The sequence below is a fragment of the Oryza sativa genome, chromosome 3 (genome assembly GCF_034140825.1).
Source record: "Oryza sativa Japonica Group chromosome 3, ASM3414082v1".
In the NCBI taxonomy this organism is placed as follows: domain Eukaryota; kingdom Viridiplantae; phylum Streptophyta; class Magnoliopsida; order Poales; family Poaceae; genus Oryza; species Oryza sativa.
Window position 1 is genome coordinate 35,582,924 of NC_089037.1, and position 26,447 is coordinate 35,609,370.

Below are 26,447 nucleotides of genomic sequence, written 5' to 3' on the forward strand. Positions count from 1 at the left end.
GCTCGCACAGGCTTGATTACATACTCTTCTCTGATCATATATTCATACGAATTATATAAAATATAACTACATAAAAGTATTTTCTTGACACGTCTATTAATGTCATTGCACAAATTAAACCTTCATATTTGTTACTTATATAAGCTTTCAAGATCTTACACCACGAATTCAAAAACAAACACCAGCATGGCAGCATCATACACAAGAATATTTTTAGAAGGCAGCTTGCATTAAAAAGATCGGGCACACTGATACATCATGTAGGAACTGGAACCATACGGTGATACAAACTCCCGATATTATTTCCATCAGAAACGTATCGATGACTGATGTGTTCCACTGACTCATCAGCATGTTTTACTTGCATCGAGTGAATCCATATATTCCAGACAGGGTTCGTTCTTGCCGAATGGGGCAGGCACGAAATGTCATATAGAACAAGTGAGCAACTAACAACAACATGCATACTCTGATTCTCCCTACTAAGTGCTACATCCTGAAACACAACTGGAAGTCCAGCATTGTCTATCAAGTTAGCGCAAATCCAGTATCACGAACTCATGCTTATGTGCTGGGTTCTAGGCAAGATTGTGGATATTGGGAGTCACGTCCACTGCATATAGTGAAGCAAGAGAGCACTGCAAAGGCATAAGGCCATCTCATTGCACATTAGGACGATCTGATTGCCCAAACTTCAAAATTGTGAGACATTCTGTGTCTTATCTTCCCTTGTTCGGCCAGATAACATCGCATCTGCAAAAGGAAGGAGGCAGCAAGCTCCTGAAAACTCACAGTGCAAGGAGTTCTGATTCCTTTTCTTCTACCAAGGTTTCATCAGTCAAATGGGCAGAACCATTATCAGCTTGGGACTCCCTAGTGTACAATTTGGAACCAGGGGATGGCAAATGAGAGTTTGTCATGGGAACAAAACCAGAAATTGCAGCACCATTGGAAGAATCTATGGCTGCCTGGAGCTTTTTCAACTGGGACTTCAAACATATGATTCGTCCCTTGTTCCATTTTGGATAATGGAAGGATGATGATAGTGTATCATTCAGAAAAGAGTACACAACTTTTGCAATCGGCAATCCCCTTGTAACTGTGCTTTTCTCCATTTGTCCCCTCCTGGCAATCAGAGAACTGTCAGTCAATTAGAGCAAACGGAAAAATGTATAAGTAGCTACGTATTGCATTTCTTTATGCAAGTGAAAAGACAAGAAATAATCATGGGAATCACGAACTCGATTCCAGAACAGTGCTAGAACATATCATGATATAACTATAGAACATGGTAAATCTTAAGCTAAAAGCTTACAATACAACAACTGAGGCTAACTGAGGAAGATCTTCATCGCCTTTTAGTCTATCATAAAGTTTATTGAGCCACACTGACACAGCCACTAATGATCCACCTACTGACATCCTGCAAATGCAAACAACCTTAAGCACCGCTTGACGAATAAAAAAACTGGATCACTCACAGAACCAGATGAGAGTGATAAATAATATTACCTATGCACATCTGCAGACCAGACCAGCTTGGTATCACGAAATAACTCAGGGAAGAGCCCATATTTTAATGCTTGATCCAAAACCCTTGCAGCTCGACCCTTCTGGCCAAACCACCAAAGGACATCAAGGAGTGCATTAAAGAATCGTAAACTGTAGTCACAGCCTTCCAAGTTACTGTTGTCAAGAACATATTCGACCATTTGCCAATTGGAGTCATCGTCATACTCCCCTTTGATCATGGAAGCAATCACTTGATGTGTACTACTAGCACGGTTTGTTTTCATTTCTTCCAACAGATCATAAGCATCTGTCCACCTGAAATTGTACATCGGTTATGTTGTAGTTTCATTACATTTTAAGGATTCTAGAAATTTTGATGTCCACATCATTTATAGTACCTTGTGTTGTTCTAATATTAAGTGCTTTTAGATCAAAGTATTCAAGTTTTGGCCTTGTGCCTATCAATGCTACCTGAATGATGCTGGTCAAAACTCTAAATGATTTAAGCAGGATAAATAACAGGAAGAGAGAACAAAGGAAAAAAGGAAAGATATCACAGCCCAGATCTTTCTCAAATTTTAAGGTACAAATATGAATTCAAACCCCTCAAGAACCATAAAGAAACAAGTGGTCTCTAGAAATATGAATCGGTAGAGTAATAAAGTTCTGCAGCGTATGAAATGAGAGTAAAATTGCAAGATTGGAGCAACAAGTGTGTTACAGACTTACAGCATTACATGCCGCATATGGCATATCAAGTTAACTGGACCAACAAAGGGGGTAGAATTCCTAATCTATCAAACCGCCATTCAAATTTTATGGAATTTCACAAAACAGACATGCGATTGCCCCTAGACCTAGCCCCATGTTACTTAGAGGAAGTTTTTTTATGGTCATATATAAAATTTATATTTCAAATTCCATATAGTGATTAATCAAATCTAAATATATTTTTATGGTCATTTATGTGATTAATCAAATCTTTACTCCTTTAAACATTCCTTGTGGCTGACATTTGGGCCCCACATAGCTAGTCCAAATATATTTTTCTACAGCCCCAAAACCAGCCAGTTTAGTTGATTAAAGTTATTCCCTATTTATCACTCTCAATGCTTTACATTTACAATCAGAACCACATAAGTTTTAATTAAAACAGCATGAAGGTTTCTTTGATAGTTACCTGTCATTCCTGGCATAGAGTGACAACATCATGCAATAAGCAATAATGCTAGGAACAGTCACCATGGACTGAAGTTCTTCAAACTGCTCTTTGCTCTCATCTATAACACCTGCTATGCAGTAGGCATTGAGTACCCCCTCAAGGGAGCGTTCATCTGGATTAAACCTGGACTTCCGCATCTCCATGTATGCCTTAACTGCATCATCTAACTGTGCACCCTGGCAATACGCTTCAATGAGAGCATCGAATGAATCCTTGTCTTTCTGAATAGCAGCATTGTTGGTCATTCGAGAAAAGATGGCCTCAGCCTCCTGGAAAAGGCCACCCTTTGCAAATGCATTTGCAAGAGCATTGTAGGTCTCTATAGTTGGCAAGCTTCCAATTTCAGTCATCATGTTGAATGCAACATAAGCCTCCTGGAATCAAATATAACATCATGAAACATTTTATCACAAAAGGGGTATCTTAAGAGTCAATTCATCAATATATGATACAACATCTGACCTCATACATAGCTGCATGGCCAAGCGCTTCAACTAGGCCAGTGTAGGCCTTTGCAGTAGGCACCATTCCTTCTGTTGTGATATAGTCAAGAACTTCCCTTGCATCCTCATGGAGTCCACCACGACCACACGCAACCATGACGTTTTCACATGTATCAATATCAGGCTCTACTTCAGAGTGAAGCATATCTTGGAAGAGCTCCACCACCTCCTTGAAGAAGCCACCGTCCCCAAAAACGCGGAACAGGACATTGTATGTGGCTGTGTCTGGAGGTACAGTTGTTCTCATCTCGCGGAAGAGCTCGCGCACGCCATCAAACCTCCCCTGTCTGCCATACAGATCAAGCAAGACACGGTATGTCGCAGCTGTCGGCGGACAGCCATCAGCCTGCATCTGCCGCAGCACAGCTACCGCTTCAGCAGTGGCACCAACCAGCGTGTGAGCTTCCATCAGCCCAAGATACGCAGATGGGTCTGGAGTGTGCCCCGTTGCTGACATCTCGGCAAACAGCTCGGCCACACGGGAGAGGTTACCAGCACCAGCGAAGGCATCAACAATGTGGCGGTAAGATGCGGTGTCCGGCAAGACACCGGCCTCGAGCATGGTGCGCAGCAGCATCTCGGACTGGTCGGAGAGAGCGCGTACAGCGGCAGCGGCGAGGAGGGTGTTGTAGGTGGTGAGGTCGGGACGAACGGAGGGGGAAGGGTCATGGCGCATTTCAGCGAAGAGGCCGAGCAGCATGTCGAACGGGACCGGCGGATCGGTGGCGCGAGCGCAGGCGGCGAGCACGGTGTTGTACGTGGCGGCGGTGGGCGCGACGCCGGAGGCCTTCATCTGGTCGAGCAGCTCGCGGGCCTCCTCGTGCAGCGCGTTGCGCGCGTAGGCGGCGATGAGGGAGGTGTAGGAGAGCGCGGTGCGCGACTCGGAGGGGAGGTCATGGAATACCTCGAGGCACTTGTCGAGCAGGGCGGGGCCCTGGCGCCCGAGCACGCCGATGACGATGGCGTGGATGTGCTCGTCGGGGCGGCACCACGACTGGCGCTGCATGTACTTGAACAGCCGGAGCGACCGCTGCCAGTCGCCGCGGCGGGAGAACTCGCGGTACACCGCGGCGAAGTCCTGCAGCGTGAGCCGGTGGCGCGCCGTCTCGAGGCACCGCGCGATGGACCCCCGCGGCGGCAGGTTGCTCAGCCGGTCGATCAGCGACTCCACCTCGTAAGAGTGCCCCCCATTCTCCACCACCACCGCCGCCGCCGCCGCCTCCCTCGGCGCCCTCGCGGCCACCACCGCGACCCGCCCCCCGCCCCCGCCGCGTCTCCTCGCCCTGCAACACCACCTCCTCGCGGGCGGGAACAGCAGGTCGCAGTAGTGGTAGGACGGCGACGCGACTGTGGCGGTGGTGGAGACGAGCGCCATGGGAGCATCCACCATCCGCCGCCGCCGACGACGACGAGGAGGAGGAAGAGGAGGGGTTTAGGATTCCACTCCCTTCGCGTAGTAGATTTTGGGGAGAGATTTTTCGTCGCGGGAGTGGATAGAGTCGGACTCCGAGAGGCGCGGGTGCGACGCGAGCGAGTCGGACTCGAGTTGGCTAAGCCTGACCAGCTTGGCCCTTCCACTTCTCTCTCTATCTCTCTCTCTTCTCTTTTTCCCCAATAGGCAACTGCACGCGCCGCCGCAGCCTCTCTCTCTCTCTCCGCCGCTCCGGCTTTCTCCTCCTCTTGCTGCTCCGATTGCTCCATGGCGGGCGGCGACAGCGCGGCGGTGTCGGCGGTGGAGGGGAGGCTGTCGGAGCTCTCCACCAACAGCGACGAGAAGGGGCTCCCCAGGAGGGGCAAGGTGAGCTCTCCTTTTCAGTCCCTCCCCTCCCCCGTGTCAGTTCTCCTCTTTGGGATCGGGCGATGAGTGTAAGCGACATTGAATCTCCATATGAGCAATCTCCCTTGGCGAAGCTTAGCTTGGATTTGGTTTTGGAATCTGAATCCTTGGCCAATCTTCTGTAGGCAGTTAATCATAATTTGTAACGATCGAATTTGGATTCTTGTGAAAGATGGGATGGGAAAAAGAACAAGATCGCTGAAATACGGCACTGCCGCCTTTAGATTCTGTTGGCTTCAATTAGGCAATAAGCTTTTCAGAGGATATGGGGATGAACGCTTATCAGCTAAGCCGGCACAGTCGTATGGGAAGAAAGACTGTGAAGGCAAAAGATTCTTCTTTTTGTTCGATGAACCTGGTTATGATGCCTAGCCCTGTGCCCCTGTCTGAAGTCTGAACCATTTTCTTTTCATTCTGATATATCTGATTGCTAGCTTTACGTCAACACTAATTGCTTGATTCCTGGCCCTATTGGAAACTTGTGCTTTACCACAACGTTTAAATGAGCTGTCCACAGTTCAGTTTAGCTACCTACAAATTTCTTTGTATGTATTGATGAGCATACATGTTTCTTCTGTATTTTTTCCCCTCCTGATCAATCCAAGCATAGCAATGGAGCTTGTCTAGTACATGCAACATTATTGTCCTGAACAGAAAACTAATATCCAAGAAAAACACAGTCGGAGGAATCATGAGGTCTAGGTGACATTTGTACAATGAGCAATTGCTCTTGTTGCTTTATAAAAAAAAGTATTTTGTATTGTCCTCCGTCATAGCAAGTTGTCCGATTTGTTTCCTTGTCGTTTACTGTTTTAAGATACAAGCACCTTCAGCCCAAGTTATCTCAGTAAAATTACATGTTTTCAGTAAGGAATAATTTATTTGAGTAATGTATGTTGCTTTTAATATCCGCATGGTGACACTTTCTATTGCAGTCTTTATCAGGAAGGACATTAAACACCGCACAGATTCAACTCGTTGCAAGCCATCCAGAGGTGTATGAACCATGTGATGATTCCTTTGCACTTGTCGATGCGCTTCTTTCTGACAAAGCACAACTTTTGACGCTAAAGCCAAGATTATGCATGGAGATAGGATGTGGCAGTGGCTATGTTATCACATCTCTAGCAATCATGCTCAGGCAGTTAGGCTCAGGAACCCAGTACCTCGCTACTGATATCAATCAACATGCTGTGGAGACAACTCAAGCAACCCTTGAAGCCCATGGCGTCCATGCAGACGTGATTGCTACTGATATTGTGTCAGGTCTTGAGAAACGCCTGCATGGTTTGGTTGACGTTGTTGTTGTGAACCCTCCTTATGTACCAACACCTGAGGAAGAAATCGAGTCCAATGGCATCGCTTCATCTTGGGCTGGAGGTATAAACGGGCGCCAAGTGATTGATCGGATCCTTCCTGCTGTGCGTGAGCTGCTATCTGAAAGAGGGTGGCTGTATATGATTGCTCTTGAAGATAACGATCCTCTGGATATCTGTCATTTGATGAATGAGAAGGGCTATGCATCACGCGTTCTCTTGAAGAGATGCACTGAAGAAGAAAGCCTTTATGTTCTAAAGTTTTGGCAGGACGCTTCCACTGGCACAAACGCTTCTCATGCCGCTAGATCACCACGCTCTGAATCCTCATGGCTTTCTCAGCTGCCTTTCAGATCCCTTTGGCATAAGAATGCATAGTAGCTGTTAGCCTTGTCGATTTATCTCCAGTTCCAAAAGATAGCAACAAGTACTTTGCAACCTTCAGATGGCAGAAGTATCTGTAAACATGTCTGAAATGAGATGCTGCTGTTGGTCTCTGACTCCCTTCAAAAGAGTAAAAGAATCAGAAATCAGACTGACTTGGTGGACTTAGCTATGAATGGTCCTATGAGCAATTAGCAATAAAGTTCCAACCCTTTTATTTTGGGTGTTCTTCTATTTTGGTGTGTATATGTGCTAGTCTGGATTCCTTATCTTACTGCACTTGTAATATGGGTCCTGTTATTATCGAATGGATTAGTAAACCATATCAGCGAAAAGAATGTACGAGCAAGTTTCTGGAACTATAACTACATCAAAGTAGTTACTACAAGAATATCATGATGTCTGATGTGTCTGTTGAATCGAATGAAACGTAATGTTGGGAAATTCCATGAGAATAAGCCTCTCATCGTTTGCTCAATGGTTGATAAGCGGTTAGAAAAACAAACAAATCAACCAAAAGAATTTATAGGCAAAACTTTTACAGCTGTGTATTAGCGATTTAGAAGCCAATACTGATTTTTTTTAAAAAAAAAAATCTCAAAATCAACGTTTCAAAATTCACATTTTTGTTGTGGCTGATAAGGAAACAATGAGACTTGACCATGTACCAGCCACAAACAAGCTGAGTTCGTCTGCTTGATCCGATGCACTATTCGAATACTCCCTTCGGTTCTATAATAATAATAATTGACGCTTTAGACGAGATTGATGTCAAACTTTTATAACTTTGACCATCAATAACTTTAAAAATATTTAGTTTAAAGAAACTAGAACAACATATATAAATTTGTCTTTGAAAACACTACAATAAAAGTAAACATGCATTTATTTATTATATATATTATAATAGAAAAATAAGGTCAAAGATATATTTTATAGACAGTGTCGTTGTCCAAAACGTCAATTAAAATGAAACCGGAGGGAGTAGCTTTTAGCAGTCACAATTTTTCCTATAACATATACTCCATCCGTTTCATATCATAAGACTTTCTAGCATTGTCCACATTTTTTTCATATCATAAGACTTTCTAGCATTGCCCACATTTATATAGATGTTAATGATGTGTATAGATTTATTATAACATCTATGTGAATATAGGCATGCTAGAAATTCTTACAATATGAAACGGAGGGAGTAGCTTCAAAATTTTTCCTAGATTTTTAAGATCTACAATAATAGAATCCAAAAAACTAACTAAAAGTGATTAGAAACCGGGTTTTCCAGTTTTACATTCTTGCATGTTAGTTCTCAGAATCTCGAACTCCCCTGTAGGGCTGTATTTGTCATGGGCTTCCAACGCAAACACGTCCGTGGGCTGGAAGCGGCCCACAGAACGGCCCGACACATCCATCCTGGACCTTCCAGTTCCGGTGCGAATCAACGCACCGCAACGTACTGACGTAGAGGCTTCACGCACGCCGGCCGCCTTGCTCGTCGTCGCCGGCGGGAGCTGCGGCGAGCGCGCTTCATCCTCGTCCCCAGCTAAGCTAGTGGCCTCACCGCCTCACCGAGCTTCTGATCGCGAGAGCGAGGTGCGGAGAGATCTGGAGCTAGCTGGGTGGCGGCGGTCCAGCCCATCTAGTCATCATTAAACCCTAGCCCACAAAAGCCCTCGTCGAGTTACTGGAGAGCTTCACACGCCTCCTCCTCCCCCGCGACACCGGCGAGCGGCGATGGGTAAGCGGAAGCAGCGCGGCGGCGGGGGAGCAGCCACGGAAGGCGACGCGGCCGCCGGCGGAGGCCACAGCCCCTCCACCGTGTTCGTCTCCAACCTGCCGTACACCTTCAAGTCCGCCGATGTAAGCGTGTGCCCCCCTAGCCTTTTCTCCTCTGCGAAGCTTAAAAGGGGTTAGGATTGTGCTATTTCGGGGGGATCAGTGTTGTGGTACGCGGTATGATGTGATGTATTGCTGTTATGTAGCTCGAGGCGGTGTTCAGCGAGGTCGGGCCGGTGAGGCGCTGCTTCATGGTCGCGCCGAAAGGTAAGAGAATTCAGGAATTCCATGGCTGTTTAGCCAGAGTTGTTTGGTGTTTGGTGGTGCTTATTATTAAGGGCTTCGCTTATGCGATAATGTTTGTTTCTAATGCAGGGTCGGAGACGAGCCGAGGCTTTGGATTCGTACAGTTGTAAGTATCAGTGGTTGCTTTTGTAGGTGTTTTCAATGAAAATGCGTTTCCCTTTACCATATTTCCAGAATTCCACAACTGCTTTTGATCGTGAGTGTACTGGTCTAGTGAGCAAATTTCTCAATGCTAAGCGTAAATTCATTGTTCAGTGTCTCTAGTGGTGGTGTGTCTGTGTTACTGTGTAGTATCAGACTATCAGGTCCCTAACAGAAGATAAACCAAACCAATAGTTAGTTCTTATTAGAAGGAGTACTGCACAAAGTTTTCGCCGTATATTATATACTGCACTAATGAACAAGCGAAACCATAAGAGTTTGGTTGATATAGCTCGATTCTTTTTTCTCAAATACAGATGTGTCATGTGTGATCATTCATGAAGGAATATCTTTCTGCTGAAAATGATCTAGGCACAAGGCATACAAAACTGGCCTGTAACCTGTTTTATATATATATATATATATATATATATATATATATATATATATATATATATATATATATATATATTTGACTTGTTTACATTAATACAGTGCAACTGTTAAAGATGCTGAGCGATCTATTCAGCAAAAGGATGGATTTTCTGTTGCTGGTAGAAAAATTAGAGTTAAGCTAGCAACACATCGTGCTCCACTGAAGGAGCGTTTACAGAAGAAGGAAAACGGTAAATCTCTATTCCTGGTAGTTGCTTCTGAATTTCAATTGATTGAGATTCTGATCGCCTGGCTGCTTTTGCATGTAAGCCATGCAAGCCAAGGATGCCGATGTAACAAATGAAGCCAAGGATGCCGATTCAACAAATGAAGCCCAGGATGCTGATGCAACAAATGAAGAAGATGATACTTCTACTGCAAAACATAAGGAGACCTCTCATAAAAAAGATGCAGGTTTGAAAGGAAAATTACCCAGATTCCAGCACTGTTTCCATTCTTAAATTTTCTCGACGCTTTAATTTTCTGATGCATCATGTTTTACTGAACCAGAACCACTACAGTTGTTGAAAAAGGATATTACAGTATCAAAGGAAGTTAGTATTTTCAATACTGATAAGGTGAAAAGCTCAGAAAAGCAAAGGTGTGGACTCAAATATTCTATACCATCAAGGCATTATAGCATTACCTAAAAAAAATTGAAGTAATTATGCTGAAATTTTGCCATCCTGTTCTAGTTTGCTTTTCATGACCTCACCATTCTTAGTTTTTTCAAGGATATATGCTGTAATTGTTTATTTTTATCCAGTTTAACCCAGTGCGACAATATAACATATGCAATTGATTATGATGAAGGATTGAAAAACTGTGATATTCGGTGGTCTCCGAGACTTTGCTATGGCAAGTGAAGTTTTTCGTCTAGCTGGAGAGATTGGCACAGTTGTATCTGTCAACTATTCACTTCCTAAAGAGGAAATGGAGCTCCATGGTATGACTTCCTAATCTACTCCTTTTTCAGTTCTTTTTTTAATTGTATACCATGTCACTAGGTCGAAATTGCTCTGGTGGAAGTTCTTTGAGTCAAATTATTTTGTTGACATGAAAGTTAAGGCTGATTGTAGTAGTCTTGAATTATATCTCATATTTTCTGTTTTCCAGTTCATGCTGTACTTTTGCAGGACACGTCTTTACCTTAGTTTCTGTATCGTTTGCTTTTCCAAGCTCCAAGTACACAATTATTTTCCTTTAATACCACTAGCATGTTCTTGAATTGGTGTAAATTATAGAATATGACCATCATTCTCAACAGGGCTTGAACGAGATGGATGCACAACAGATGCAGCAGCTGTACTTTTTGCTAGTGTGACATCAGCCTGGGATTCAGTTGTTCACTTGCACCGTAAGGAGGTCAAGGGAGCAGTTGTTTGGGCTCGTCAACTTGGTGGGGAGGTATCTTCTTGCATTATATTTACCTTGATATGCTGCCATTACTTCATTATTTTAGCTTGATTGTCTTGTTTCTATTCTGTGATTAAACAAATTTCAAATACTTATGTTTTTCTTTCACCTTTGTTTACCAGTGCAGTAGTGTGCGTGCTCACATTTAGTTGCTCCTCAAAGCTGTATGCTTGTATGTAATTGTCCTTATGTTCTAACCTAAGGTGGTTATCATGTCTTAGTACGATAATTCAAAACGGATGGGTATGTGCTAATTAAAAATGGGTTGGAAGTTGGAACTTCAAGTTCTGGAGTCTCAAATTAACAGTAACCTCCTGCAGCTGTGCCTCCTGGAAATGTCTTGAATACCACATACATTACAGGTCTCCTGACTACAGTTTCAAATATATTTAGTTACATTGTCTCATAAGTACACATGGTGCCTGTTCATTGCATTGGATCTAAACTAAATGTAATATAAGTTTTAAACTAGAAAAAAAAACAGTATCCCCAACCTACATAGTTCATTCACATTAGATTCGATGACTACATGCATATACACATAAGTAGATGACGGAATGATTTGATTGTTTACAAAAGGCACTACTATATTTTTCATCTTAAAATACTACCGTAACTACCACTAACTTCTCTTTTATATCTGTAAAAGATGTACAAGCCTCTAGAGATTTAGTCACCTGTGCTTTCTATAAAAGCAGGGCCTTCTGGACTTCTACCTAAAGAACTTTCCGTTTGAAAGATCCTAATATTATTCTGTGAATGGAACAATAGATATACTGGAGCTTTAGCTCTGCTTATAATGCACCACTATCTTGCATGGCTAGTTGAGCTGTTGTGCTAATAGGTGGGTAGGAGATAGAATGAGATTACTTAAAATCTTTACTTTTGGTTGATGAGTGTCTGTCTTCTGCACAAGGGTTGCATGGTGTTTAACAGTACTTTGTCGAACCACTATCATTTTCTCTGTTTGGCCATTTCCCCATTTACCTGCAGCTGTTTGAAACTTGCTTATTGCTATGCAGGGCTCGAAGATCAGAAAATGGAGAGTGATAGTCCGGAATCTGCCATTCAAGGTGCTTCATGAAATGCAAAACTTCACCTGTTCCAAACTTTGTTATCTAAAACAGATAACAGAGGTTATATGCGTTTGTTTCATTATTGCAGATTACAGTAAAGGAGATCATGGATATGTTCAGTTTAGCAGGATTTGTATGGGATGTGTCCATTCCACAGAAGTCTGATAACGGGTATGTTTTGCATTGAATCCTTTACTTCTTCTGTAGTTTAAACAAATTACAAGAAATTATGACTATTTCATTCATTCTTCTACAGGACATCAAAAGGCTTTGCTTTTGTATCTTTCACACGTAAGCAGGATGCAGAAAATGTATGGTCAGTACCCTGTTCAGTAAGAGTAAAAAATCTTTGGAAGTCCTAATATTGCTTTTTTTTCTCTTAAATAGGCTATAAAAAATGTTAACGGAAAAGTAGTTGCAAAGAGAACTGTGGCTGTTGATTGGGCTGTTCCAAAGAAAGTATACACTGTTGCTGCTGCAAAATCCAGCGCTAAGGATGATGGTAAATACAACCTTTTGTATCTATTATTTTAGTTCTGGCCTTCGTTTGTTCTGTGACCTGCAATATCTTTATTTACTTCAATGATACGCTTCAGCTATTCTAACATGGACCTTTGGCTTTTGACAAAGGTACCTGCCATTTCTTTGGTATGGTAGGCGAACAGTGGTTCATGTTGTTTAAGATGATCAACTGGCTTATTTGTTTCATAATTAAAAATGTTTTAATACTCTGTGTCTCATCTGCTAATCCTGGCAATTCTTTGTGCTTTCTGAGCTATTATTTTGGAAGATGCAATATCATGAATTTGCTGTCCCTACAGAGCTGGTAAATGTGTCTGACAAAGGCAGTGATGAGGAGTCTGAAGATAATCTTGTTGGAGAAGATGATAGCTATGAACTTGATCAGGAAGCTTCCAATCGTCCTGCTGATGATGATTTTGAAACTGAAATTGATATTTCAAGAAAGGTTCTTGAAAATTTGATCAAGTCATCTGAGAAGGCTGAACCATCTGGCAATGAGGGTTCTGATGTTGATACAGATACAGAAACAGAACAAGATACATCAGAAAAGAAACAGAAGCAGACACATTTACCTGCATCTGTACCTGCAGCTGATAAGTTAGAAAATTCTAAACGTGTGGCAGAGGAGGAAAACACCCTTCCTGCCTCAAAATTCAAGAAACAAGACGCTGGGCTGGATAGGACAATATTCATATGCAACCTTCCTTTTGATCTAAGTAACGAGGAGGTAACAGAGCGCTTCTCAGCATTTGGGAAGGTCGAATCTTTCTTCCCAGTTCTTCACAAGCTCACAAAGTATGTTTCATCATCTTCCCTTTATTTCCTCCTGTTGTATCAACCAGAGGACATTTGCAGTTTTGCATATACACTCATTAGTGCATGGTTTTTTGGTGTTATTCAGGAGACCTAGAGGAACTGGTTTTCTGAAGTTCTCTACAGCAGAGGCAGCTGATGCAGCCGTTTCTGCTGCCAATGCTGCTCCTGGATTGGGGATCTTTATAAAGAGCAGGGCTCTTAAGATAATGAAAGCGCTGGACAAGGAGTCAGCTCACAAAAAGGAACTTGAGAAGTCAAAGAATGAGGTGGAGGATCGACGCAACCTATACTTGACAAAGGTAACCTCTTCACCAGAGTTCCCCCTTCTCTCTCTCTCTCTCTCTCTCTCTCTCTCATATCTCTTAAATCATTTTTCCTATCTCATGATTCATTTTCGTGGCAGGAAGGTGAAATACTTGCTGGGACACCAGCTGCAGAAGGTGTGTCCGATGCTGACATGAATAAACGTAGTTGGTAAGAGTTTATCTTTTTCCTTCTTTCAGCCAGCGTCTTCCTTTTTCCGAGAAATATAGTTGCATTCTACATTTCCGAGAATAAACGTAGTTGGTAAGATTTTATTATATTTGTAAAATGTCCATTCTACATGTTGTGTTCATGTTACTCTGGGAACAAACGACAACACATGCACTTTTTGAGAATTCATTGCCAGCATTTGGTGTCTTGTTGGCTTTTCTATAATGAAAAGGTGTCTCTGTACTGCAGCTGTAACTATTGAATCATAGTCTTTTCCCATTAATTTTATTTTGTCAAATATTTTTCAAATCTCATTCTTCTATAATTTGTATTTAGTTTTTCTTTAGCTGATTGAACGTTCAGTACTCTTCTTAAGATGGAGTTTGATTATGCTCTCAATCATGGTCAAAGGATCTCATGAATAATGTTTAAGGAATCATTGATCTTGTCGTGCAGGCTAGCTAGAAGAAAAGCAGAAATGCTCCAGTCTCCAAAATTTCATGTGTCCAGAACAAGGCTTATCATCTACAACCTGCCAAAGACTATGACCATTAACGACGTAAAGAAGCTTTGTAGAGAAGCAGTTATTTCTCGTGCTCACAAGCAAAATCCCATCATTCGAAAGGTTTCTTGGGTTTTCTTTATTCAACCTCTGTTTTATTCTATTTCTAGGTATTCTTTTATAATGCTTATGCGTGTGCACTTGTCTTGAACAGGTAAATATCCTGAAAAATGAAAAGAAGAGCAACAGTACTGCACAGAAACATTCCCGTGGTGTAGCCTTCGTTGATTTTCAAGAACATGAGCACGCTCTTGTGGCTCTAAGAGTCCTAAACAATAACCCTGGTACTGCCTCTATACCAAATGCTTCTAAATATTGGTTTGTAACTGCCTCGGTTGCAACTTTATAATGTGGAACATGTCTTTCTCCAAGAAGATTTAATGTGTTATATTGCATTGTGCTGCATCCCTACATTGCATGGAATCACCGTATCACATGTTCGTGGCTTCATGCTACCTATCTGTATTGTTTCTTGTCCTGTCATGAGCCTGATGTGTCGTAGTGCTGCTATTAGCTGTAATTTTATTTTTTTTCCTCTATATTTGCAGATTATTACGATGTAAGATCATCAAGAACATACCATACTCTTAATGCCCTCCTTTCCTTTCTAACCAGCATTTGCTTGTTTGCTGCCGCATTGTTTTCTTGGTTTTGCCTGTTTGTCTCCTGTTATAATTGTTGTTTTTGTCCTTTGCAGAAACTTTTGGTGCAGAACGTCGTCCAATTGTGGAATTTGCACTTGAGAATATTGAGAAAGTGAGACTCCAGAAAATTTGGAAGGAGCGTCGTGATAAGTTGCAAGAAGGTGCACAAGATAAGGCAAGACCTCTAGGAGATCATTCTGCAACTGATGGCCCTCAGGCGAATAACACAAGGGCTTTCAACAAAGGGCACAAGAGAAAAACACATGATAGATCATCTAAGTTATCGAACTCTGGTAAAGGGTCTGCAGAGGATCTTTCGGCAGCTGGAGATGGTGGCAGTGGCATTATGGAGAGTATGGTTGAAGATAAAAGAAAGGCTCAAAGGCCTGCAAAAAGAGCACGGAAGCCAAACAAGACGTCGGATGGAGATAGACAAGATGCAACACCACCAACTGCTGATGGGAATGTAAGTAATATTGGACTTTTGGTTTTTTTGGCACTACAAAATTATTGATTTCGATGAAGCAAAGTAGTTGTTTAACACTGACCTTTTCTTTTGCAGCAAACTCTGTCAAGTAAACATAATCAGGCAGGCACCCCGACGAAGAGGAAGAACAGAAAAGATAGTCATTCGGAGCAAAGGAGAGGAAAGGCTCCAAAGACAAAGAAAGAGCCGGCTGGGGAAGGAGGTGTGGATAAATCGCTTGTGGAGCAATATCGTTCCAAGTTTTTGCAGCATGGTCTGAACAAAACCAAAGGATAATTAAGCGTGATCGTCGTGGGAAGAACAACATGGTGATCCGGACTAGCTTGTCAAAAGGCTAATAGGTTTCTTTGAACTTTACACAAACTTCGCAGCCCCACCATGGTCTGCCAAAATTTTGCTTCCAGCAGTTTGATTGTTTTCTCCCACACTCATGTCAATCTTTACCCTTAACTAGTGAGCGTGCATGTGCAAGGCACATCGATATATATACTAAGCGAAGTATACTGGAGAACGACACATCCATTGTTGATGCACAGCGATATATATAAATACATTGTAGCTCACATGCACCGATAAAAATAAAAGTATTGTAAGCGTTGCTTTGATAATTCATCAAATAAACGTAAATTGGTATTTTATTACATTATAACAAAATGCAAAATGTGTTTTTCTAAATTGGAAATTCTACAAAATTTGTTGCCTAAAATCCAAAAATTTCTGAACCTAGACATCCATGATCCCCAAATTTATGAATCTGAACCATGGTGTCCATGTCGTTGATAGCTATAGGTTGGCGCCTCCTTTCGATTTGACATTCAATATTCTGATGAACACAACCATGCCAATTGCAATACAGAACTGGGACTTTACAGAAAATGCTAAAAAGGAAAGTATATATATATATACAGTAAAAGAAGTTTGCAGTTTTGGGATTGTTCTACCTACTTGGCTACTTCTCTCTTGGAACTGGTCAGATGAGAAGCACTTATGCTTGTTTCCATAGAGTTGCTAAACTCATCAGAAACAATCCGTAAGCTTGCTTAAGAAATTTTTGTAGCTCGAACTTTTCCATGAAACATTAGAAGTAACTATCTGTATCACCAGTGGAAAAGAACAATCCATGAATGGATTATGCTGCTCATTTGATACAAAGGACAACTGAGACATGTTAAGAGAACAATTCGTCAAGCTATTTATTCAGCTCAATTTGGGAAGCACAGTGGAATATCCAAGTATTAAATCCAATAAAGCAAACATCTGTTTGCTGCCATCTTCTTTTTTAATGCTTCAAGCTGCTACACCTAGAGTTCAGGTTTATTGTGTAAACAAAGCAACGGAGTTGTATATCTTGATAAAAATTTGCCAAAACCAGATTACAGCACTTGTGCACGACTCACCTTTTTTTTCCTAAAAGCGAGATTTTTATTTACTATTCACCGTGTTTCAGTTGCAGCCTTGCTTCCTTTTGCTCAAGACACATTGCGGCTGTCAGGATTAAGCTGGAAATTTCATCCCAATCTTTGATATAAAAGGAATGCATGCAATAGTTCTCTATTTGCACTTTTGAAATTTAATGGATGCAAGGTTAGGCACACATAACAAGAGGAAAATGCACCCAGCAGCTGCTAGGAAACTCAGCAAATTTCTTTGTTCAGAGATCATAGTACTACTATGCAGTTTCAGTTATTAATTTCCTTTTTTCCCTTTTTTAGATAAAAATCCATTAAACTTCTATAAGTGGTGTTTAGCTGTGATCAATGGTATTAGCTGTGAAAGTAATCAAATCATCAATCTGAGGAACTTACATCTGACAGCAATTCAAAAATTTCCAAGACCCTAGTCAATAAATACTCTATATACAGAATTAGGTGCATATGATATACTCCCTCGATAATGGCAAGATGGAATTAAGGTGCTCGCCACAAATTAAATGGTGAGGCTGCATTAGACAAAGCAAGCAATCCAATTAATCCTTACTTATATGAATGCTGCATATATAAGCATGAACATATGCATAGCCTGCCAAGACATTATGCTGAATAGCATGACAAGATACGCACTCAAATTGGCATTGCAGTGCATAGAAACAAAGAAGAATAAATTGGAATAACTGATTAAATTAATTTGTGTTCCCCATATGTAAATTGGCCAGACTTACCCATCAAGCCTAGGTGCATGTGCCTGAGTGTCGATTCCTAAGTGGCATACCTTTTAAATTGCATCTATAAATACCCACAATTCTACATCATAGTGGATACATAGTTGCACTCAAATTATAACTATATGAACCATCATTAGCTGATTGGTTCACCTTGACAATGGAACATTAACCTATCAATCTACAGTAAAAGCGTAAGTGAGTGCAGCCTGGAGGAATGTATGCCATGTCAAGGGCATAAAACTGATATTGCATATTAGCTGACAAGGCCGGGCAGGGCATATCGCTGAGGGATATCCAATAAAAAAATAGAATTAAACATCTTTGCCATCTGTAATAATATGCAATTACGAAATATCTCAAGATATACACAGGTAACCTAAATATATATAAATCTGAAGACATACACAGTAACATAAACATAGATAATTCCGAAGACATACACATGTGACATGAATCTATATAATCCGAAGATGTAAACAGTTGATCAGAAGATTGACACAATATCACTTAAATTGAAGATGACGGCATATATGTTATTTAACTTACATAATCTTAGTTTTTAGCCCAATGCTTGAAGTCAACCTGATCATTTAATAAGAGTTGTGACTGCATAAAACTATTTGACAACAGCAGACCATGCAAACAGCTTTAACATGATCTATTATTCATGAATGTCATTATTAGCCAACAGCAGGTTGTATAAGGTCCAAAACAAAAGGGAAAGAGATCCGGAGAAATTGTTTCAGTACAGAGAGCCAGGAGGATTAACCTGTAGCATTATCACAGCAACATGGCACGGACCACTCCAAGCTGATCAGAAACTATTGATTGAACAAAAAAAAATGTAAACGATCATTTCATCAATCAGTTGGGCAGATATCAATGTACATGTCGGTGGAGGAGTCACACGATAGGCACAAGCATCAGAAAATGAAAAAAACACTATTTTGTGAACAAAGTTCACTGGAGCAATCGGAATAAAAAGCTGGTGATCAATCAGCTAATGTCATGATAAAGAGGGAGGGAGAGGGAGGGAGGAGAGGATCAGTACCTGCATCACTGGAAGTTGGTTGACTTATCGCCGGTAAGCAAAAGGGGGTTGATTATAGAACTTGCCTGTAGGGCTTAGGTCCTCCCGACCGTAGCTGCCGCTAGGGCTCCCTTGAGCTAGGATCCCATCCCATCTCTCCTGTATTGGATTGTTGCCTCCCTGTGCCTGGCAAGACAATGAGGACATGGAGTTGACATCCAGTTCAATCATCAATAGACTGAACAATACGGGATAGTATTGTTGGCAGGTCATCTATGCACACAACTTTAATTAAGAATATATATTGCACTTAACAATTAACATTCCATTGGAGAAAAAAAATCTGGTAATGTTTTCACTCAAAATCTTTAATGTATAACTTTCATCATTTTCACTTTAATCTGGAATTATAATCTAACCTAAAACTGCTAAAATCCAAACCTGATAATTTATGAGACTAATGGTTCTTGTCTTCAAGAGAGGCTAACGACATTTGAGTTTGTGAGATTGCAAACATCACTAAACAATTCAATTATGAACCCTATCCCCTTAGAATGCAATTGAAGGACCTCTGCACTCTTTGATCCAGAGAAGAGGGATACATATGTAATATGCGTCTCCCTGCACCGCAGAAAGGGGAAAACACACTAATAATTGTGCCATACTTGACAGTTAATGGGCAAGACACAAAATGTGCCATTTTCAAGGTGACTTCCAGCTGATGTTAGCTCCATCACATCAACTCCAATAAGTAAAAAAGTGCAAAATATCTTCAAGCCTATCATTGGAATTAAATCTAAAAATATGTTCCATAAAAGAACTTAATACTTACGAGGTAACGAAATAGTGTAGTAAGATTTGCCAACCTAGATCAATGGGGATCCACTTGAATATGGGAAGGGCGAGTGCTTTGGTTAACAACATTGTGGAACCTATAGGCTATGTATAATTTTAGTGTGGGACCCCCGGACCAAATCACATTGGACACCTGATCCAACCCAATCAAATAGGCAAAGCAAGCAACCAGAATGCAAGACGCCTGATGGCCGAATGCTAATTAATGCCAGATGCCTGACGGCCAAACACTAATTGCAATCTGCATCCCACAACTTAATTTATTAAATTGATGGATTGCTTTCAGATTAATTAGGGGTATTGGGCATTTTGTTTATTCAATTATGTGCACTGCCACAACTGATGCTTACCGTTTACACTATAATCGGTAATCGGCAGTCAGCCAAGTCCTTAGGTAATTAACTGATAATTGCTTTGTAGAATTAATTTGTGTGATCGGCAGTCCACCATGTTTTTAGACATTTCCTGAGGAAGCATGACTGATATGATACTTGTGAGATGCTTAGCAAGCAGAATTCATAGCAAGTAAAATTATCTCCTAAACAAGAGCAAATAACATAGCGAGACGAGAGAACCAACTGACTAAACATTTGGGGCCCCGTATCATAAGCAACCCTGCCCAAACCCTAGGTAAACAATTTTATGACCCCAAAATAATAAAAGCACAAAATCTTTATTGTTTGAGGATTTAGGAAGAGAGGACATCACCTTAACCTGGAGTCTGTACTGCGTAGTGCCGTAACCCACCACAGCTCCCCGGCGGGCGCACGCGAGGAGGAGCCGGCCGACGGCGATCCCAAAACTCCAGAGGCCACGCGCGAGGAGGCGGCGGCGGTGGTGGAGAAGGCGCCAGCCGACGGCGAACCTGACTCACCGGCGGCCGCGAGGAGGCGGCAGCGGCGGGGTAGGGCGAGCGTCGGGCACGCGCGAGGAGGTGGCGGGGTAGGGGGCGCGGCTGCGGCGGGTGCGCGCTCGGAGTTGGCGGCGGCGCCCGGCGGTCCGGCGGGCGCGTGCAAGGAGGCAGCGAGCGGCTCCGGGAGGCGGCGACGGGCTAGCGCACGGGAGAGAAGTTTTTTTTTTCTTTTCTGCTTCTTTCTCGTGATCGATCGCTATATCGCTATAACCGCTGCTAATCGAACGTGGGGATGGCTAATTGCAGAGGTTGATCTAACTTTTGATATAAATCGTTGGATGAATATATTTAAAGGTCAGTAAAGATAGGTATTTGATGAACTCGTGCTTTTTATATTAGTATAGATATAGATGACGATGATGACCGTTTGAATGGGAATGCTTGCTTATGTAAACTGAAACGGTCTAGACTGGAGTTGGCACGAAATGCGGTGCTTCCTGTGATTGGCCTGTCCATTCTCCATTGGATTGCATGGTTGGTCTTTGCCAAACCATACCGTTTCTCTTCTACAGGCGCATACAAAGCGTTTGCTTGTCATGGGCTAGACACGGCCCATGGAAACACGTCCATGGTCTGGATACGGCCCACGCTGCGGCCCTATACATCTCAATGGACCTTGCGGTGGCGAAGCAACTCCTCGACGAGACTTCACGCCGGCCGCCCTGCTCGTCGTCGCCGGCGGCATCTGCGGCGCGCGCGCGTCATCCTCATCCCCAGCTAAGTGGCCTCACCGTCACCGAGCGCCCGCGTCGGATCGCGTGCGGGAGAGAGCGGGGGGCGGAGAGATCTGGTGCGAGGTCGAGTCGGGGCGCCGGCGATGGCGGACGACGCGGGCGGCGGCAGGCGCGAGTACAGCATCATCGTGCCCACCTACAACGAGCGCCTCAACGTCGCCCTCATCGTCTACCTCATCTTCAAGCACCTGCCGTAACTCCCCCCATCTCTCCCATCTCTATCCCCCCATCTACTGTTGATCTGTTGCTCTTCAGTGGATCGGAGAAGGTTGTTGTCAGATCCGGATTAGCCATTCTTTTAGATTCAATTCGCGCCTCTTGTGATTTCACAAGAACATATGGAAAGTATAGAAGACGATTACTTATTGATCCAGTGCAATTGAGACGATGTGATGATTTGATCACTTTCAGATTTTAGCTATGCTCTCCTAGACACCCTTCATCGGTGCTCCTGAGTGCAGCTAACTTGCTCAATTGTGCTAATAGAATGCTGCGAAGAATGTTACTTTGCATGTTGCTTGTGTCAAATGGGCAGATAGAAATCCATCCAACTCTTTGAATTGAGTGATTATTTAAGAATGCCACCAGACAGCATGCTTATGTTCAGTCTACAGTATATATTTCATCATCGATTTATACTGCTAGCGTTCCATCAGTATTCAACTCATTATGCCCGTGTGTTCTGCAGCCCTGTCCCTGTGTCTCTTTATGACAAGGCAGTTTTATTTATTTTGTGAACTCTTTCGAGTTATAGTATCTCAAACTTTAGATTTCCTCATCAGGGATGTCAACTTTGAAATCATAGTTGTGGATGATGGAAGCCCTGATGGAACTCAAGACATTGTAAAGCAGTTGCAGCAAATATATGGTGAAAACCGTGTTGTAAGTATTTTTGTATAGTGCTCCCTTTTGTCTAGGTCTTTATATATATATGATTTGTCTTGGTATCATGGCTTCCTGATATGTGTTTGATCTGACATGAGACCAGCTGCTGCGAGCTAGACCGAGGAAGCTAGGACTTGGTGAGCTCCTATCCTCCATTCAAGTCTAAGGTGAATTTAGTCTTCACATTTGAGTTAACTAACAACTGGAAATGGTGCAGGTACTGCATATTTACATGGACTAAAGCATGCCTCTGGGGACTTCGTTGTTATCATGGATGCTGACCTATCTCACCATGTATGTAATTCCTCAGTTTTTCTTCTATCTGATATTTGGCATGCTTAAGCTGGTGTTTTCTTCCTTTTTGGTTGACGCCTTTTTTCCTACTCTGAACAGCCGAAGTACTTGCCAAGCTTCATTAGGTAAGCATCTTATCTTTGAAGATGTATTCAATCCAGAATTTTCTTTGCAAAAATAGTCTGCTATAGCTCATTTTCCTCATCAATATGCTTTTGTCAACTCTAAATGGAATTGGTATAGCCGTATAGGTATTAAATACTTTAGTGTTGCTGAAAGATTGTTTGTGTCAGATGTTAGAAATATCTGAAACTTTAGAGCAAAGTCCATTACAGTTGGACTCTTACCAAGGCTACTACACTGATAAGAAGTAACTTAGAAGAACCTTTGCCCTTTGGGTTAATTGTCCTCTTTGCATCACCAGGAAGCAAAAGGAAACTGGTGCTGATGTTGTAACTGGCACCCGTTATGTTCAGAACGGTGGTGTCCATGGTTGGAATCTCATGCGCAAGTTGACTAGCAGGGGAGCAAATGTTCTAGCACAAACATTACTACAGCCTGGAGCTTCTGATTTGACTGGATCATTCAGGTGTGTCTCCTTTTCCTACAATAGAGTAAGCTCCACATAACTACTATTAAATTGATGCAACATTGCGACCTGATTTCCTAGGCTATATAAACGGAATGTCCTAGAAGATTTAATCTCCTCGTGTGTCAGCAAGGGATATGTTTTCCAAATGGAAATGATTGTTAGGGCTACCAGGAAAGGTTATCACATTGAAGAGGTAGATTATGTATTCCCATTTCTCTTTGTATGATTGTATTGTTTTTTTTTTGTACCTGGCTATATGGTAGTATTGTTGGCATGCTGCTTCTTTGAATGCTGAAAATTGTGATTTATATTTTTCAGGTTCCAATAACTTTTGTCGATAGGGTTTTTGGAACTTCAAAACTTGGTGGATCTGAGATAGTTGAGTATCTGAAAGGCCTTGTTTATCTGCTGCTCACTACATAGGGAAAAAACCGCTAGGCGCTTAACTGTATCAGACACAACTCGTGATAGAGGAACTTCAATTTGTTATATCTACAGTTTTGAGTTGCGTGAATTACTGATTTTCTGACTTGCCAGTGGGTTCTCGTACAGTGTATTTGGTGTGTAAGTACACTTTCATGAGCAAGGGCAAGAACACAATTGTACCATCTATATATGAACTGCAGAGAAAGCTTTGGGTACGGTTGCTTGTGTTCTACACTTTTTTTAGGTAAACCTCAAAGAGGACTGGGAGCAACTGTTTTCATTGAAGAAGAAGAGACTTGGCCCAGTTTAATATCTGAATGAGTATGGTTTGATGAACGAGACTCTCATGGTCTGACTCGTACACGAACTAAGCAAGATTTATTTGATTTCAGTGAGATCACCAGGATATCAGGCATTTGTTTGGACGTGTTACCCCTGGAAAGTTGATTTGGGCGGATGATCATTCCTGCTGGAGTTCATCAGATCGGTAAATAAAACGGCGAGACACAAACAAGAGAGAAAAGGAACAATGACAAAATTTCCTACACAACCTTAAATGGAAACTGTGGCATATAAAATGGCATCAATGACACCCATATGTTGGTCGAAATATTTTCGTAAGCATAAAGAGGAATAATAATCATGAGATCTTTGCATCTTACATCAAATCAAAATAGCATTCTGGAGATCTTGAAAGGTCTGCAAAAACAATCCCAGGAAACATAACTAGTCTAAAGACAACTCATCTCACAAGGTGAGTGTTTATCTTTAGGTTTTCTTTTGTTGTGTCTGACATTCTAGACTAGCTTCTGATGCTTTTCAGTCTTCACGTTTCTCCTTTTCTAACTTCTGAAAATCACAAATGAACATGTCAGCATGCGACTCAGAAGCTCCACAACAACGTATTGCAAGATAAAGAGGGAAACCGCCTCAAACTGTAGATAACAAGAAGCTGATACCATATAGTTCATTTCAAAACATATTTCAACCACACACCATGATTAATTGAAGCAGTGATATAAACCACAAAATCATTACCCAGATTCCATGCTTACCTCGTTATCTGAAATCATTAACCAGATTCCATGTTATCTGAATTAACATCAGCAGATTAAGTCTAGCATCCATTGGGTTTAACATCACAACGATTTCCTATCAGACAACAGTTGACTGGATGATTTACTGAAATAAAAATGGACTTATGCACTAAGTTTCTTGATGAGGAAAACTGATTTGGTTGTTCTGGGATGCAATATTCATGCCAAAAGTTGTAGGATCCATTTTTCGTTTGACTTAGATTCACCAAAAGCCAACAATCCTTTCACAAAACTGATGGAATGATTAACCTTTACCATCATTTTTGCACGCAGTACCTCATCAGCCACATTGAAGCCGATGAATAGTTTTATGAACCATTTCTATTTAAACATGTCAAAATTCAGAACTACCACGAAAATGCTATATCACTCGTTTTGTTGTATTTGAGCATCCAACAGGTTTGTAACCTAAAACCATGACTACCTTTCCAAGCACAACACAACAAAACAAGAAGTGGCTGCATTACACTACTATAATTCACATCAACACTAGCTTGGCGTCTACAAAGCTAATTAGCCAATGATAACTTAATCAAAGTGAAATAAGCAGCAGCAGTTAGATAGCAACACGAAATCACCGATAGCTCCTGCACAGTACAGCAGCATCACGCAAAAATATATGTGCTCGCATCAAGTCAAAGGGCCAAACATGTTCCAATTTGGCAGGCATGGGTCGATGCAAAAAAAAAACAACAGAACAAAGGTCGAAGGATATCCACCCAAACCCTCGTCCTAGGCCCAAAGGAAGGGGGGAGATTCGACATGGGAGATGCAGCGAGTAGCACCAGATCGTCGGAGAAGGACCCCGAATCAGCGGCTCCCCAGCGAGCGGCGGGGAGAAGTCAAGGGTTTGGTGGTCGAGGCGGGCGAGGGTTTTGCTTACGGATTGCTCCGAGTGCCACGAGAGGCCGCGGTAGACGTTGACGGAGAAGGTTCCGGCGAGGTAGAGCGTCGCCACCCCGAGCCCCGCCGTCAGCGCCTTGAACGCCACGTCCGCCACCGCCATCTCCGCCGCGCAGCCTTCTCCCCTCTCTCTCTCTCTCGTCGCCGGGATGCCGGAGCAGACGAGTAGTCTTCTCTGATGAGACGGGAAGCCACGGGCTCCATGGGAGGTGGGCTTCTGATGGAAGAGAGAGGCAGCAGCGCCGCTTGCTTGGTGGGCCAACCAGCGGCTCGGCCCATGACAAATGGGCCCATGATCATTTGCTTCGTCTTATCACCCCTCCCTAATTCGGTAATTCCCCTGTTCATCAAGGACCCGGTGCTTTTTTATACTACTTTATTTTTTAAAAAAATGAATGTAAATAATTATTTTTTATTTTTGTCTTAAATTTAATTTTTGATTATTATTTCTTCACGTGTAGAGGGCTAGAGGCAACTTGATTCTTGTAGCCTTCACCAATGCTTACCAAATTAAAATTTAAATTATTTTAAATCTTTCTACAACAATCTGGGAATATACCAACATTTTCTAAAGGGAAACTGTTGAAGAAGATATCTTTTCAAGGCATCAATTAAATGGGCAGCTATTAATTAAAAAAAATAAGTTTCCATTCTCCAAGATATCCCAGTACAAGGCAAAATCCATAAATGAAACTCAAAAATATCCAAAAACAACGGTTGCATGTTAGAGGTGTACCAGGTGCTGCGAGCCTGCGATCCGTCCTATAACCCTCAAAACTAAGAATTAAATTTAATGAATAGATTTTGATGGGTTTTCTTTAGTTTATTTTTCAGCATTGACTAAAGTTGTTAAGAATACATAAAAGAATCTATCCATAACTAAAATGTTTTTAGTTACTAATAAATGTTGCGTCCCTTAATCAGCTATAGGTCAAACGATTCAATGTTTTCCTTAACACATGTAACAGTTTTACTCATAAATTATTTTTAGTTGCTAATAAATGTTGCGTCCCATAATCAACTATAGGTGAAACGATTTGATGTGTTCTCAGGTATTTCGATCTTTCAATAAGAGGGGATAAGTCAATTGCATGCATGGGGAAGAAGTTGGCCACCCGACTATAACTG

General features: G+C 41.9%; 5 protein-coding genes and 2 long non-coding RNA genes across 8 annotated transcripts; 3 read left to right on the forward strand and 4 right to left on the reverse strand.

Annotated features, from left to right (window-relative positions):
• Nucleotides 1-281: 281 nt before the first annotated feature.
• LOC4334623 (pentatricopeptide repeat-containing protein At1g74850, chloroplastic) lies at nt 282-4,702 on the reverse strand. Of its 2 annotated transcripts, none has more exons than XM_015775928.3 (5): nt 3,197-4,702; nt 2,693-3,108; nt 1,513-1,827; nt 1,316-1,423; nt 282-1,125 (listed from the first exon to the last, which is right to left on the reverse strand). In XM_015775928.3, the coding sequence occupies exons 1-5, from the start codon at nt 4,625-4,627 to the stop codon at nt 789-791; spliced, it is 2,607 nt and encodes an 868-aa protein (XP_015631414.1). In that variant the 5' UTR covers nt 4,628-4,702; the 3' UTR covers nt 282-788. The 2 variants fall into 2 exon arrangements, with proteins under 2 accessions (XP_015631414.1, XP_015631413.1); XM_015775927.3 differs by having other exon boundaries at nt 282-1,140.
• A 151-nt stretch (nt 4,703-4,853) lies between these two features.
• LOC4334624 (uncharacterized) lies at nt 4,854-7,165 on the forward strand. The gene is made up of 2 exons (XM_015775929.3): nt 4,854-5,035; nt 6,010-7,165. Exons 1-2 carry the CDS (start codon nt 4,937-4,939, stop codon nt 6,766-6,768), a joined length of 858 nt encoding a protein of 285 aa, XP_015631415.1. The 5' UTR covers nt 4,854-4,936; the 3' UTR covers nt 6,769-7,165.
• Nucleotides 7,166-8,452: 1,287 nt separating this feature from the next.
• On the forward strand, nt 8,453-16,065 carry LOC4334625 (uncharacterized). Its single transcript, XM_015776462.3, has 19 exons — nt 8,453-8,634; nt 8,757-8,817; nt 8,926-8,962; nt 9,493-9,623; nt 9,703-9,846; nt 9,943-10,038; nt 10,250-10,378; nt 10,700-10,839; nt 11,871-11,921; nt 12,013-12,095; nt 12,181-12,235; nt 12,312-12,426; nt 12,746-13,241; nt 13,348-13,561; nt 13,666-13,736; nt 14,193-14,361; nt 14,453-14,582; nt 14,996-15,408; nt 15,505-16,065. The coding sequence occupies exons 1-19, from the start codon at nt 8,509-8,511 to the stop codon at nt 15,703-15,705; spliced, it is 2,862 nt and encodes a 953-aa protein (XP_015631948.1). The 5' UTR covers nt 8,453-8,508; the 3' UTR covers nt 15,706-16,065.
• On the reverse strand, nt 16,047-18,178 carry LOC9267750 (uncharacterized). Its single transcript, XR_001544696.3, has 2 exons — nt 16,827-18,178; nt 16,047-16,730 (listed from the first exon to the last, which is right to left on the reverse strand). It is a non-coding gene; the product is annotated as an uncharacterized lncRNA (long non-coding RNA).
• A 51-nt stretch (nt 18,179-18,229) lies between these two features.
• LOC136355821 (uncharacterized) lies at nt 18,230-20,562 on the reverse strand. The gene is made up of 3 exons (XR_010740289.1): nt 20,184-20,562; nt 18,642-18,806; nt 18,230-18,411 (listed from the first exon to the last, which is right to left on the reverse strand). It is a non-coding gene; the product is annotated as an uncharacterized lncRNA (long non-coding RNA).
• A 457-nt stretch (nt 20,563-21,019) lies between these two features.
• On the forward strand, nt 21,020-23,534 carry LOC4334626 (dolichol-phosphate mannosyltransferase subunit 1). The gene is made up of 8 exons (XM_015777565.3): nt 21,020-21,315; nt 21,905-22,004; nt 22,111-22,144; nt 22,225-22,301; nt 22,401-22,426; nt 22,726-22,890; nt 22,972-23,086; nt 23,212-23,534. Exons 1-8 carry the CDS (start codon nt 21,206-21,208, stop codon nt 23,314-23,316), a joined length of 732 nt encoding a protein of 243 aa, XP_015633051.1. The 5' UTR covers nt 21,020-21,205; the 3' UTR covers nt 23,317-23,534.
• A 385-nt stretch (nt 23,535-23,919) lies between these two features.
• On the reverse strand, nt 23,920-25,504 carry LOC112938275 (uncharacterized). Its single transcript, XM_026024055.2, has 2 exons — nt 25,300-25,504; nt 23,920-24,168 (listed from the first exon to the last, which is right to left on the reverse strand). Exons 1-2 carry the CDS (start codon nt 25,420-25,422, stop codon nt 24,139-24,141), a joined length of 153 nt encoding a protein of 50 aa, XP_025879840.1. The 5' UTR covers nt 25,423-25,504; the 3' UTR covers nt 23,920-24,138.
• Nucleotides 25,505-26,447: the final 943 nt, after the last annotated feature.